This window comes from Populus euphratica, unplaced genomic scaffold (assembly GCF_000495115.2).
Source record: "Populus euphratica unplaced genomic scaffold, PopEup_1.0 scaffold44.1, whole genome shotgun sequence".
NCBI classification, from domain to species: domain Eukaryota; kingdom Viridiplantae; phylum Streptophyta; class Magnoliopsida; order Malpighiales; family Salicaceae; genus Populus; species Populus euphratica.
The window spans coordinates 628,035-643,711 of record NW_011499865.1 but is presented as its reverse complement, the minus strand read 5'-3'; the positions used below and the strand labels follow the sequence as shown (position 1 = coordinate 643,711).

The window sequence follows — 15,677 nt, the reverse complement described above, 5'->3', positions numbered from 1 at the left end:
CGAGCTGATGCTAAATATTATTTTTGGGATACTCCTTACTTGTGGAAATTTTGTGTGGATCAAGTAGTAAGGAGATGTGTACCACAGGATGAATTTCATTCTATTCTCACTTTTTGTCATTCTCATTCTTGTGGTGGGCATTTTGGAGCAAAAAGAACAGCCCACAAGGTACTTCAAAGTGGTTTCTATTGGCCTTCAATTTTTAAAGATGCATATCACTTCTGCAAATCATGTGAAAAATGCCAAAGAACAGGTAATATCACTCATAAAAATCAAATGCCTTTAACAAATATTCTTGTAAGTGAAATTTTTTATGTTTGGGGTATTGACTTTATGGGTCCATTTCCTTCTTCTTTTGGAAATCTTTATATTCTTCTTGCTGTTGATTATGTGTCCAAATGGATTGAGGCGAAAGCCACACGAACTAACGATGCTAAGGTTGTTTTAGATTTTGTCAGGACTCACATATTTGATAGGTTTGGCATCCCTAAAGCTATCATCAGTGATCGTGGCACTCATTTCTGCAATCGATCCATGGAAGCATTGCTACGCAAATATCATGTGACTCATTGAACATCCACAGCATATCATCCGCAAACGAATGGCCAAGCTGAAATTTCCAATCGAGAAATCAAGTCCATTTTGGAGAAAACAGTGCAACCTAATCGACGAGATTGGAGTCTACGCCTTGGAGATGCACTTTGGGCTTATAGGACTGCTTATAAATCACCTATAGGAATGTCACCTTATAGAATGATTTATGGGAAAGCATGTCATCTACCGGTGGAGCTTGAACACAAAGCTTTTTGGGCCATTAAACAATGCAACATGGATTATGATGCTGCTGGGATTGCAAGAAAATTGCAACTACAAGAGTTGGAAGAAATTTGAAATGATGCTTACGAGAATGCAAAAATTTACAAAGAAAAGACTAAGAATCTTCATGACCGAATGCTTACAAGAAAGGAATTTCATGTTGGAGACAAAGTCCTTCTTTATCATTCGCGTTTAAAACTTTTTCCTGGAAAATTGCGCTCTCGTTGGATTGGACCCTTTGTTGTTTCTAATATTTTTCCTTATGGTGCAGTTGAAATTACAAGTTTAGAAACCAGCAAAGTACTCAAGGTCAATGGACATCGTTTGAAACCTTTCTATGAAGGTTGGACGGCAGAACCCACCGCTTCTGTAGAGTTAGCTGAACCAATCTATGAAGAATGAGCATGTCACATGTCAAGCCAATGACATAAAATAAAAGCGCTTACTGGGAGGCCACCCAGCACAAAAAAAATATATATATATATCAGATTTGCTTTCTTTTTCCTTATCTTTTACTTTTTTGTATTTTAATTTATTTTCTGCCATTCTCTTATGTTCCTTTGCTTTTATTTCAACATTGAGGACAATGTTGTGTTTTAAGTGTGGGGGTATTGGGAGAATTTTTATTTTCTTATTTTAGTTTTCTTTGTTGTTCACAAAAAAAAAAAATTATGTTTGATCTTTTTAACTCCCATTGGTTTTTGAGAATATGAGTATTATGTATGAGAATTAATTGAGATAGATGAAGAGATAAATCAAATGAAAGAGTATGCATGCAAATTTTAAGGTTTAATTGGTTTAGGGATTGACTTTGAGAATATGCCATGTTGATTTTATAGTGTTATACCACTGCAAGTTTTTGAGCCTTCAAACATTGTATTCTTTGAGTGTGCATTCTTTCAATGATATGTATCTCTAGAACTTGCTTCATATCTTATTGAGATTATATTCTATTACAAATATACATGAAGATGATAAAGGCATTAGGAATTTCAATCACTTGAACCAAAAAGCCAACCTAAAGCATATTATCCTTAGTGAGCCCCTTTTGAGCTTATTTATCTTTTCTTTATCCATGTATAAGCCTTAACTTTATATATGTTTTCCTTTTCTTCTGGCCAAGGATTAGTAGAGCGTATACTTGTGATATTTCATGGAATTATGGTTGGAAATTATGTGAAAAGACAGAAGAAGTGATGCTTGATGAAAAGATGGGCAAAATTAAAAAAAAAACAAAAAAGAAAAAAAAGAAGAAGAAAAAAATGTTCCTTTATGTTCTTAAGATTTTATGCTTAAAAACAAAAGCAGTTAAGCATTGGTGATTAAAGATGAAAAATTTATGAGCTTTGATGGAATATCTTGTTTGAAATATCATTTTTCGGAATGCTCCACTTTCTTTGATTTGAACCTTTTGTTTTACTCTCTTTTACCTCACCTTAACCTTAGCCCAATTACAACCGGAAAATAAGACCTTTTGATTCATGCATTGTCTGTAATATATTAATAATGGAGATGAGATTGAAAAGCAAGTTTATGGTAGAACATACTCTTTGATTGAATTTGAGAGATTTAGACACATAAACCCTAAACACATGAGTGTTGGAGTGTATATCAATGAGAGGACCTATCACTTTGGCATGGCATAGATTTCATTTAAATACCGATGATTGATTGAATTTTGAAGTTTGCATGTAAACAAATTCATAAAAATTTATTTATTTTATTCTTTTTTATTATATTCTTATTTATAATGCCTGTACTCTTGGACATTGATGGGAGATTAAGAGATTGATCATGGTTATTTTCAATTTAATTTTATTTATCCTTTCTCGAGGACGAGAAAGAGCTAAGTGTGGGGGTATTTGATGTAACCATATTATTCGATTGTTTCACCCACATTTGCCTAATGTTTTGTCCATGTTTTATATGTAAAATGCCTTGATATTCTTTGTTTTATGTTTTGAAGGCACTTTTGGATGAAAAATGCAAAAAGGAGTAAATTGGAGATAATTGGCAGATTTGATGTTCAGTCGATGTTTTGTGCAAAGCGTGATTTCTAGAGATCAAAATGAAGTTATTCCAGTGGCTCTAAAAAGCTAACATCCATACCTTTCTGGAAATGTAATGCAAGAAAAATACAAAGAGGAAGATCATGGAAATCACATCCTTCAAAGTCAAATCTCGTATTCTGCCACTGTTGACCTTTGTCCATTCAAAATTCCATATCTGGATCTATAGAAGTCCAATTGATGCAAACTCAATTTTGTTGGATTCCTGACTCAAAGGTCTAGAAACGCTCCAATTTTCAGCCAAAAACGATGTCAGATGAGGGCAATATGATTTTTCAACAATGACAACTGAATTCTGCCAACAATAAGGTTTCGTGAAGAAATGAGTCCAAATTATGTTTCGAAGCTTCTAAACTATCATCCAAGTTATAATTTCAGCAATTTAGCCCCTCTAGTAAATCAATCTAGAAGGTCAAGAAAAGTAGCCACCAACCTCAATCCACCAACCTCAAATCACCAACCACAAACCAGCTGCAAGTTGGAATGCTGCCATTGTCAAAGAAGGAGGCTGCAATGGTGGGTTGTTTGTGGTGACTACTAATGTCAAAGTTTGGCAAGTTTGGCAGCCACCATTGTTGATAAAGAAGCAAGAGGAGCTGCCATTGAAGCCTATATATAGACATCAAGAGAGCCAAGAAAGAAGAGGAGGGAGTGCAATAGAATCAAAGAAAGGTGGTAGCAACTAGAAGTGAAGAAACACAAACTCTCCTCTCTACATACTAGAAATAATGCTTTCTTTTATCTTTAGGAGTAGTTGTTCAATAGATATGCAAGGCTAAGCTCTTTTCTTGGTTGCAAGGACGCAGAAACTTTCAGATTTCAAGAACTGTAAGATTTATTCTTCATTTATTTTCAGTTTGTATTATGAATGAGTATGATTGTTTTCTTATGCATGTTTTCTATAATTGTTGTTGATAATTGCTAGAGCGGACTCTAAGTTATTATTGTGAACAATCTATTGCTAAGTTTGATATCAGAACCGGAGTTAGGGTATATAAACTTGTGAAGCAACTAAGCTTGATAATTGTGGCGGAACTACGTTATTAAACTTAGGGAAAACATTCGATCAAAGCAACACAAGCAGACAACTTGGTTGTTAAGATTAATGAATTTATCTAGATCTTAAGGCTGCCATTAGATTAAATCATTAGTGCGGACACTGTGATTATTTGTTGGTTAGGGCTAGTTATACGGCGGATCCGTTAATTAACCAAAGTTAAGAAAAGATAAAAATTCAGAATATAAACTAGAGTTTCGTTTTAAGGATCAGTTCTGATTTTTTTAGGTGGATGTGTGCTTGTGACCAAGGTTTGTTTTCTTGATAAATTTCAGTTTTAATTGATCGTGTTCACTAGTTTAATTTCTTCCATATTTTAGATTATCACAAATCAAAACCCCCCCAATTGCATAACGTATAGCATAAAAATCTGAACTAAATCTTCCTCGTGGGATCGATCCCTTGCTTGCTCTATACTATCTTGTGTGATTTAAGTGTAAGGGTAATTAATTTATGCGACCGCGACATCGCAACAAGCTGAGATGGTTTCCCAGAATTTCATGATTTAAGTCTATTCAAATTCTAACATTATCAATGATATTTTTGGCAGACAAGAAGATAAGGATTGTCACCAAGTCAAGAGTTGGCTACTCACTCAACAATTACTCATCAAATCAATAATTTCCAATTTTGACCTATAAAAGAAGATATTTTCCATGCATTTAGATATCTTGGTTTTTAGATCAAGATCATGTTCTTGCTCTCTCTTTATTGTAATGCTTAAATTTTACTTATATTAATCTCTTTTTATGCTTCTCATTTCCTTTTCTTTACTTAGTTAACTTTTATCTTATTTATGTTCTTATCTTGTTTATTTATGTTTCTCTCTTTCATTATGTTTAGCTAAGTTTATTAAGTCAAGGTGAAAAGGTTATACTAATGGTGTAAGAATAAGTATAGTGTAAACTCAGTATGGACTTTAATGTTTGATACTAACATGTTTTGTATTTGTTATCTTGTTCATTTTTAATACTTTGCTTGTTAAATTATTAGCCTAGATTTGTGTTGTATAACACTTGGCACAACAAATACTTGGCACTTTCATAGCCAAACTATATGGTATAACCGACACTTGTGCTATGAAAAGAACTTATTTACATAAGTTATAATCATGAATACTTGATAATATTTACAAATATTAGCATTACTAGAATAAAATAACTAATATAATCATGTTAACAATTTATAATCCGATTTAAACCTCCTCCTTTGTGTGTGGTTTCTAACACGACCAAAAGATTGATGTCTTCTCCCAAGTGTAGGAGTGTTGAAGTAATAAATAACCCAGAAAGACCGAGGTCGACCCATAGGGAGGTTAATTGTATAAATTATAAATAACAAGAATATAACAACAACAATAACAATAACAATAGTAACAATAATAGTAGTAATAGTAGTAGTCGTAGTAATAGTAATAGTAGTAGTAGTGGAAGAAGAAGAAGAAGAAGTTGATGAGAACTTTGAGATGGAAGATTAACATAAGGATTAAACAATGATAACAATAAATGTCAAGGTTGGAGGATCTACTAATAGTATGTCAAACAAGTATAGTATAAACTTTTATTACTCAAATGAAAACCACACACAAAGAAGGTTCCAATCAGATTATAAATTGTTAACACGATTACATTAGTTATCTTATTCGAATAATGGTAATACTTGTAAATATTGTCAAACATTCATGCTTATAACTTATGTCAACAACAAATAAAGTTCCTTTTATAGCTCAGGTGTCGGTTATACCATACAGTAAGGGCTATGAAAGTGTCAAGCATTTGTTGTACCAAGTATTGGATAACATAAATCTAGATTAGTCATTTAACAAGCAAAGTATTAAAGAGTGAATAAGATAACAAATATAAAATATGTTAGTATCAAACATTAAAATCCATATTAAGTTTACACTATACTTATTCTTACACCATTAGTATAACCTTTTCACCTTGACATAATAAATTTAACTAAACATAATGAAAAAAAATAGATAAACAAAATAAGAACATAAATAAGATAAAAGTTAACTAAGTAAAGGAAAGGAAATGAAAGGCATAAACAAAATATTAATGAAAATAAAACTTAACCACTACAAAAATACAAAGAGAGAAAGCAAAAGCATGATCTTGATCTAGAGACCAAGATGCCCAAATATATGGCAAATGCCTCCTTTTATAAGCCAAAATTGAGAACTATTGATTTGATGACTAATTAATGAGTTGGTGGCCAACTCTTGACTTGGTGACAATCCTTATCTTCTCTTGTCTGCCCAAAACATCATTGATAATGTTAGAATGGGAACCACTTGAAAACATGAAAGTTGTAGGAAATTGTCTCAACTTTCTAGGAAAACAAATGGAGGTCATTTGGACTTCTAGAACTCTAGATATGGGTCAAACACTAAACAGTGTTCGGGTTGCAAGACAAATTCGGACTTCTTCGTTATTGTAACAATTTTGACTTAAAAATGGCCTTTTTAAATCTTAAGCTCCCATGAAAGTTGTAGGCCTATGTCTTACCTTTCCATCTATAAAAAATGGATCTAAATCCGAGATCTACAGCTCCAAATATGATCCTATTATTGAACAGTATTATGGTTTAGACTACAACGACATCTCTTTTCTAAGTTTGATCATCTCTTTATCCTTTCAATTTAAGTCATTAAACTCATCAATCAATCCTTTCATTTATGTGATAGACCTGCATTTAAAATGAACATTTACCATAAATTAAAAGGTATCTTATATTATTAGATATGTTAGTATAAAACATGCTTTAGTTAAGGAGTTATTGATATTTCAAGTGCAAAATGATGATATAAAACCTTGATAAAAATGCACTTTTAAGTACTAATCAGTTTCCAATTGAGTAATAAAAAAAATTTATACTATACTTGTTTGAAATACCATTAGTAGATCCTCTAACCTTGACATTTATTTTTATCATTATTTAATTCTTATATCAATATCACATCTCAAAACTCTTTTTATTGTTGTTGTTTATAATTTATATAATTAACCTCTCCGTGATTCGATCCCGGTCTTGTCAGGTTATTTATTACTTCGACATTTCTACACTTGAGAGAAAATATCAATCTTTTAATCATGTCATGCATATAAATTAAGATAGTTGGGTTGAAATCTTGAAAAGCTTATTGTAATCATTGTTTTGCACCAAGACATGAGCAATAAAATTTTAAAAACAAAAAATTTATTCTTGACAATAATAAAATTTTAAAAATAAAAAATTCATTCTCGACAACAATCAAACTTCATCAATTTTAAAATGTTTCATTATTTTTCAATCTCTTATGCTTTTTTTTAATATACATTTAGCATTCCTTGCTACAACTTTTTAGTGTGTATATATATTTTAATCTAATGAAGGACATGATCAAAAGAATAATTATCCATCACCCAGTAAAGGACGGCATCAGTTCTGTGATTGCCTCATGTAATTACAGGGGTCAATTCTGTTGATTAACATGACTCCCCAGTTGATCAACATTATCTCTTTAGAGCCTCTTTATGGACATAGATATGATACTGGCATGGTATTGTTAAAAAAAAAAAAAACTGTCCTCAGGGCTTGTATGTAGTTTCTTCAACTTTATAACGCAGCATATCAAATTGAGTTCTGACATTACATGGGCTCTGAACCAAACATTATTGGTTCTTAATTATTTACATAGATGTTTCAGTTGCATTTATATATCGTACACTATACCAAAAATGTTGCCATGTGTACAGACCATCTCCATCCGGTGGTGAATGCTAACCAATTCCGAGATGCTTAACTCAAGCCCTTCCCCATCCACTGTACTCAACATTGAGCATTAACAAAAGCCGATAGGAGTGATGGAGCCATACATGACAACCTTGCACGATTGATATTTACAGATCTCTCCTGGAGAACTTCAGCTGCTCAACCCGTGGTGGTGTAGCAAAAATCTGCTTCGAGAATGTGATTAATTCAAAAACATGGAATGCATGTGAACCCCAAACCAGTATCATACCCAAAAATAATGCTGAGGGTCTTTCTCACTAGCAGTATTCTGAAATCCTTTTCTGCATCTGGCATGTGTGAATTTTAAGATCTTACTGCTATATATATATATATATATATAAAAGACTAATTCTCCCTAATTAAAGTCAATTGACAAAAATAAGAATCCAGTTGACATAAGGAGGCTTACTTGTCAGTTCATAGTGTCCCCTTCCAACTTCTAGCCTTTTCAATCACCAATAATAAATAAAACCCTCTCCTTAAGTTTATTAATAATCTGCATGAAGTGAAATAGGCAAGGCAATATATAAATATCAGGCATTGTACACCAAAGCTGAACTATCATAATCAAAGTCTAGATTGTTCACCGAGGTAGAGGTCTTGGCCCAGCTTCGAGTAGAGGCAGCAGCATTTTTAAGGTGCAAAAAATTGGAGGAATCAAAACTCAAAGAATAGATCGAATTTTCTGTTGCTTCAGCTATCGAGAGATGATATGTTTCGTCCTTTGCTCTCTTGATGAGATTACACAAGCCAATCTGCAGAAGTAATAAATGAGGTTCTCAGTTTCAAACGGTTTTCTTTCGTAAACTTATCTATCCTTCTAATTTCCACTTGGATGTTGTCTCCATGAATCAACTCATACTATATTCATAAACTAATGCATTCTGTGGTAAACCATAGAAGGACTAAATGTACTCACTGTGGATCCAGCAAGATTGTAGTTGATTGGTGTAAATGAATCGTTATCCATGTATGGTGAGCAGAAGCTGATGGCCAATAAGGACTTTGACGTATCCTCTAAATCAAATCTAGAAATGGAGCTATCAGTCACAAACACCCACTGTTTCTTTTGCTGAGCAGCTGTATAAATATCTCCCACGTGCAACACAAGTGCAGCAATGTCAAATTCACTGCACAGTCAAAAAACAATCAGAACAAAGTTTCTGTGAGGAAGAAATAAAGCAGAGGCAGGACTAGAAAAAAATCGAGGTGCGCAATTTACCGACAAAGAGGAACTTCACCCAAATTTGACAACAATACTGGTACTCGAGGGCTGAAAAATGGCCTACAGAGGACAATCTTTTAGTTAGATTCAATTGTTAGGATAACAGACAGCAAATAGAGGCTTACTGAAACTGTTGCATTGCCAGGGAAGATAAAGGTTGCCATTTGGTTGTAGATCCTCCTGCTTGCAAGTAAAGTGTATTTGAATCAGAACTCACGGGTAATAGTCCTGCTACAGCATAAGCCTGCCCCTCGACAAGATCACTTTTCTGTTATAATTAGTAAGTTTAATCAATACTTGCAAAGAATCTCAAGAAAACAGTTTGCAATAAATTCAATATTAGGGAGGCATGCAATACAGAATATTGCCAAAACAAAGGATGCAGCATACATAATCTTTAGTTATGTAAGCATAAAAAGGTGGATCCATTCAAATGCAAACAGCACAGTATACAGAGACTAGAGGCATGAGAAATGGAAGCAGAACTGAGCAATTAGATTAACCTGCTTCTCAGTCGGCTTCCAAATTGTTATTAAGCCTTCTTTAGGGGCGCCGGCGCCCTTTTCTTGATAATTAGTTAACCCAACTACCCTGACCCTAATAAATGGGGTCACTTCTCTCTCCCCTAAGCCAGCATCCTGTAAAGCTTTCCCAATTGCTTTCTCCATGTCCAGTTGCCTTGACGCCTAAAGTCAGACTTCCTGTGATTAATATCTCTTTCTACAAATAGACCAATGTTTCAAGTACATCAGCTGAACCTACCTCTAGTTTTGATTGATAAGACGCAAATGATGCTAGTTGCTGTGGACTCATCTCTGCCATTAGTACTTCTGGCTCAGCTGATGTCTCAAGAATTTTAAAAATTTTAGCTCCTTCTTCACTATCAATATCAGTATATATGTTAGAACTTTTCATCCCTCTTTGAAACTGAGAAACAATACCCTCTATAATAACTGAACGCCTGCAGCATAAAAAAAAGCATCAATTATGATATTGTATTTAGCTAGAATTCTAAACAAAATCTGGCCACTTTATTAGATTGGAAAATCCTTACAAATATGAAGTGATCATGCTGATATGGAGTGGCAATGTTTTCTCTTTAGGAAAGGGAAAAAAACTAAGTTAAAATATACTAGGCAGATCTATCAGAAAAACAAAATGGCTATGTCAGTGGAATGGAAGTCACCTCTGGTTATTCAATTGCACCACTTTAGCCTCCATTCTCTCTGATCTCACAATAGTTCTGCTGCCATTACTTCATCAAGAGTGAGAAATGGAGAAAATTTAACATACTGAAAGGACCAAATGCACTTCAATCAAGCAGCAAAAATGATTAATTCACATTACTTATCCTTGTATAGAACAGGGTAAACCCGTGTGACTCCAACTAACACCCAAGGGACAGGACCACCATTACTCTTGATGCACCTAAAAGCCAAAGGAGCACCAATTCCCTTACCTATGGAAAAATATTCAAATAGTTATGCATAAGAAGGCAAAGAGAAACATTTACAAATATGCCACATCAATGTAAATCTCAAGCAAAAAACTTTGCATAATCCAAAAGATGCTTACAGAATCCCATTCGATCAGCCCAGTGAGCTCTATAAGTCCCATTTATATGCAATGACAAACTAACAGTCTTCGATGCCTAAAATTTAAACCAAAATGTGAGAAAGTTTGGTATTAAAAGGATGTAAAAGATTCAACAATTCAACTCCATTAAGAAATCTAAAGCCTGCAAGAACCTTGAAGGATGACACAGGACCAGCCCAGCCACATAATCCTGCTCCCCATATCTTTCCAAGAGGAAAAATAAATAGGAAGTGAGCAAAGCCAATCTAAAAGGGCTCCAATCATAGAAAGGAATGTGAAAAACATGGAAACAAATATCGTACTCGAAGTTTCTGTCCCACAAACAGTTTCCCAGCATCCAGATGCATTGAAAGTGATATATCCAGAAGCGCATCCACTGAATACCTGTGAAACAAAGATATTTTTACCCTTCAAAGGACCTCAAATGTTGAGTGCATGATAATAAATTTGGCAGTTCCCTACCACCCATCAGTCAGTTCCAGTTTTGCAGCATTACTATGTTCAGCCCCGTCCGATGCCACTGAAGGAACCTCTACCTTTGGTTCACAACCGAAGTAGATGGAAGAAATGCACAGAACCATCATTGAAGAAGGTGGTGCGTCCCCTTCCAGAATTCTCTTAATTGCAGATCGATGGCCATGATTTACTTCTCTTTCATATCTATGGAAATGAATGACATGTACTTGTCACGAATCTCTTCTAAATTCAAGAGAAACATATAGCTTGAAATAATTAAAATACCTGTACTTCAATTCCTCAAGCACATTGGAGACTGACAAAAATTTTGCAGCAGATTTTTCTGGGCAGCATCTCTCATAACATGCAAGTTTCCAAACTATCCACTTGTAATGATTTATAACCCACCTTGATGGATAAATAAGAAGCTGAATCAGTTAATAAAATGCAAAGCGACAGGTCAAAAAAAAATATTTTTTATATGTAAGAGCACTGATTAAAAAGTTCATGGAATGACCATAAACTGTAAAAAAAATTGAAGTTGACAGCAACAAGAAATCAATCTTAACAAAACTTGACAACCTTTTGAAAATTCACATCATTATGTCTATCACAATGGCAATTGGTGCTACTAACTTTTTATATTTTTACTCTTGCAGCATCCATGTCCAAAGTTTGAAAAAACAAAATCTTTTACAAACTTCAAATGGATTATCAAACTGACTATTGTAACTCCGGGTAAAAAAAAAAACTATCCCAATGAAATATGAAAAGAGACAGTGGAAAATTACTCTTTAGAAGCATATTGTGACAAAGCTCCAGACTGAAGTAACATGTCATAGAATGCTTCAGCTCCTATGCTATCTCGGCCAGATTCATCACAAAACATGTACTTATCTGCATTATTTGACTTGATCTGTCTTAATTGATCTGTAAAGTACTCCGACTACAAAGAACAATCTTTAGTGATAATAACCAACACAACCTCGACAAAACATAAATAACTATGTTGAAAATGTATATACCAGGTGCTTATCTGATAAATGGCCTCCAAAGTATTCCTTGATATATATTCTAGGAACCTGGAAAGGATATCTAGTGGAAACTTTTCTTCTACAGCTGGAACTTTCATATGATACAGTAGATAAACCTGTTTGAACACATACCTTGAATGGGAAATATAAATTTTGATAGCAGATTCAAAAGGAAGTTAATTAAAAGCCTCATGAATTACCACTGGGAACAGATGAGACATTCCCGTTCAAAGGGGTGGTGAATTTGGAACTGCGGGGCTTTTTAAATGGAGAAATAGAAATCCCTCTTCCAAGTTTCCTCTTCTCTCCATTAGCTTGTCCATTATTTGAGTAAGCTGTGCCAATTGTATTTGAAATATCAGGCAACGGGGCACACAATGGCTTTTGAAGTGGATTCATCTTGGAGCTAGTCCTTTGAAGTGAATTCATCCTTGAGCCAGTAACTTTATCCAGAGAATTAGCAACCATTGTAGCAGATGTACAGAGCCCATTCCTTACAAGCTTCTGTACATGAGTTGCGTTGTTTCTAACTTTGCAGATGCTGTCATTGTGAACAGCATCAAATTTCTTTATCAAGTTACTCCCCGAAATAACATTTTTTGGATTAATAGATGACTGGACATGGTTTGCAGATGATTTAAGAGTTGAAATGAAAGTTTTTGAGATATGTTTACTTGAGGCTCTAGGATGGGTAAAAGCAGAGTAAAAACCATTTTCCTTGTTTGATGAAGCATCACCAAATCCGCTATCTTCAAAAACTGAGAGGCCCTGATCAACTGCATCTCCCTCATTTAAGAAAGTTCCTAGGTCTGGGTCACCAAGAAGACTCCTTGCACGTTTCAATGCCTCACTGGAAACAGATAGGGATCTTCCACCGGCAGTATGGAATTTAATTGGAGGTGGTTTTTGTATTTCAGGTTCCAACAAGTTTGTATTGACCTCCTTCGTCAATTCACTTTCTAAAATAACAGTCTTAGAAACTAAAGAAGACATTGGAGCTGGCAAATCATCACCAATAACCCCATTATTTTTCATACTGACTTTCGTCCCTGAATGCGTTACATCCCGCCACCCAAATTGCTCATTGACAGTGGAAGATTTCCTTGGACATTTAAATCCTTGAAAATTAGAACTATAATTTTCTTCCTCCACTCCCAACAACCTCTTCGCTCTAACCAAACCAGCAGAAGATATATCAACTGATTTCCCAGATCCAGTATGGAAAAGAGAATTAGAGAAACAAGGTTCGTTATTTCTACCATGCACTTCACCTGCCAAAATAAAACAAAGATAAAACAAAAGGCCTTCCATATGAGTAACATTTACAAGTCCATACAACAACATGGATAATCCGAGACCAAAAATCGTCAAATTTTAGGTCTACAGTGAGGTATTCAGGGCTCACAATTGCATATTTAATAAAAAAAAAAAAACACCTCAAAGGAAAAAATGAGAGGGAAAAACAGTTACCTGGATAGCCAGAATATCCATCATCATCACCAAAAACAGACAACGCCTTTGCAATCGAAGATTGTTTCAGTACAACCGATTTCCCTGATCCTGTATGGAAAATTGGTGCATTTCCATTATCTTCATTCCCTTTTTTGCGAAGCTTCGAAAAACTAAATTCATTCTCTCCCCCACAAGCTTCACATGCCAAACAAACAAAACTAAAGAAATCTATTTCCACGACAGCACAATATACAACCAACTTAACATTAATAAATTTGAAATAAAAGACATCCTGCCAGAAATCTGAAATTACAATTACCAATCAAGCAACATAATTAACACGAAACTAAAAAATTCCGCCAATTTTAGTTACTTATCATGAGTCTTGAGATTTATAACAAAATTTAAAAGGCTAAAAATTAATCAAGCGTTGACATATTTAATAAACTAAAAGAATACGTAAATGAGAAAAAATCATTGAGAAATTTAAATTCCCAAATTTTAGATATGCAAAGGATTTATAAATAATTATGGAGAAAGAGGCACCTGCATCATCATCGTCTCTGAGGACAGATAACGCTTTCGCAATCGAAGACTGCTTTAACGCAACCGATTTCCCTGATCCTGTGCGGAAAATCGGTGCATTTCCGTTCTCTAGAAGTTTCGGACATCCTTCACACACACAGAAACACGGTCCACACATAAATACATGTAATAATATAACTGATACAGGTATATATAACCATATCGAAATACCTTGGAGTAAGAGATCGGCCATGGAAGGGAGGTGAGTTTTGGAGCTGGAAGGTGGGATTAGGGCTCCGCTTTGTTTAGGTTCGGGTTTCGTGTGTATGATTTGGCCGGTGACTTCCCATCGGAAATTGTTTCCGGAGTCGGAGAATATTTTCCACGACGACATTTTCAGTGTGAGATTAGGGATTGTGTTTTTCTGTTGAGAGAGCTGATGGTGAGATTTTAGTGCGCGCGGGCGGGTGTAGTGATTTAAGAAGGCGGGAAAAACTGAAAGTGAATTTGGATTTGATGATACACTTGGGCTTGGGTCTTTTAGATTAAGGAGTACTTGGGCTTAGGTTATTGACCTGAGTTGAAATCGGAAGAAATTCTATAATATTTAAATTATTTATGTTTATAGTATAGATTTTTAAAAAACTAGGTGCGAGAAAATTAAAAAATAATAATTTTTAATAAAATTGAAGATAATAGAACTGTTTTTTTTTTTCCTATCACCCATCCATGCTATAAATATTAATAGCTACAACTTAAACATTATAACTTTTTTTTTTTGGAAATGTTTTCAAAAAGCATATAATATCATATTGTTTTAATATTCACCACATTAGCTACATATTCAAATTCTTTTTTTTTAAATTTTCTCCCATAAGAATGTTGAGTTTGTTTTAAAAATTATAAAATATGTTTTAAACTTTTAAAGATATAAAAATAAATACAAAGGGAATACAAAAAAAAAAATGATAGTGTTTTAAAATCCAAGATACGAGAAAGGTGGAAGATATTAAGAAAGGTGGTAGCTTCACGTAGGAAGCCTAATACCTACAAAACAATCTTAATTTGATGAATTTAGGGACTCACAATGTTTAAATCAGTAGCTCTTTAGAGAGAGTGTATAATAAATATGTAAAAAACATAAAATCTCAAGAAGAAGATTGTTTATTCCTTTTTAGTATATAATAAATGTTATGTAAGAGAAAATAGTGTTATATGTATATGTTAAGAATAAAGAAATTGTAAACTTTTTACCGGGGAGTTCAGGGGGTATTCATACCACCTAAATTTTATCATTTTGCTTGAATGAGGAGGGTGGAAAGTCATTCCATCCTTGTAACATTACAAGAGATAAATATCATTTATACATGCATTATAAGGAATAAATATCTCTTATATAAATATTAACAAAGGACAAATATCCTTACACACACATTAATGAGAAAGAAATATTATTTACACATATATTAGTGAGATGAAAATGTGGTAGGCTAGAAGAGACTTTTGTACATATAAGGGTGTAAGTGGAGTACATTGATCGTGCATCAAAAGTATCATTAAATCTCTTATTGTACATATGCATTTATTGTTTTTATTTGGGTTTTTTATAATAATTTATGTACTTTTTAGTAATCAAGTTTTTTTTTAATATTTCAATAGTTTTTGGA

The 15,677-nt window shown here is 33.8% G+C and overlaps 1 protein-coding gene across 1 annotated transcript; it reads right to left on the bottom strand.

Moving 5' to 3' along the window:
• Window positions 1-7,528: 7,528 nt before the first annotated feature.
• Window positions 7,529-14,499, bottom strand: LOC105125913 (protein BREAST CANCER SUSCEPTIBILITY 2 homolog B-like). Its single transcript, XM_011026588.1, has 21 exons — window positions 14,242-14,499; window positions 14,032-14,157; window positions 13,504-13,680; window positions 12,234-13,304; window positions 12,025-12,149; window positions 11,791-11,945; window positions 11,285-11,407; window positions 11,006-11,203; window positions 10,846-10,927; window positions 10,696-10,746; window positions 10,523-10,598; window positions 10,295-10,406; window positions 10,134-10,202; window positions 9,710-9,908; window positions 9,451-9,633; window positions 9,073-9,215; window positions 8,945-9,007; window positions 8,642-8,852; window positions 8,310-8,477; window positions 8,132-8,218; window positions 7,529-8,009 (listed from the first exon to the last, which is right to left on the bottom strand). Exons 1-20 carry the CDS (start codon window positions 14,402-14,404, stop codon window positions 8,171-8,173), a joined length of 3,543 nt encoding a protein of 1,180 aa, XP_011024890.1. The 5' UTR covers window positions 14,405-14,499; the 3' UTR covers window positions 7,529-8,009; window positions 8,132-8,170.
• Window positions 14,500-15,677: the final 1,178 nt, after the last annotated feature.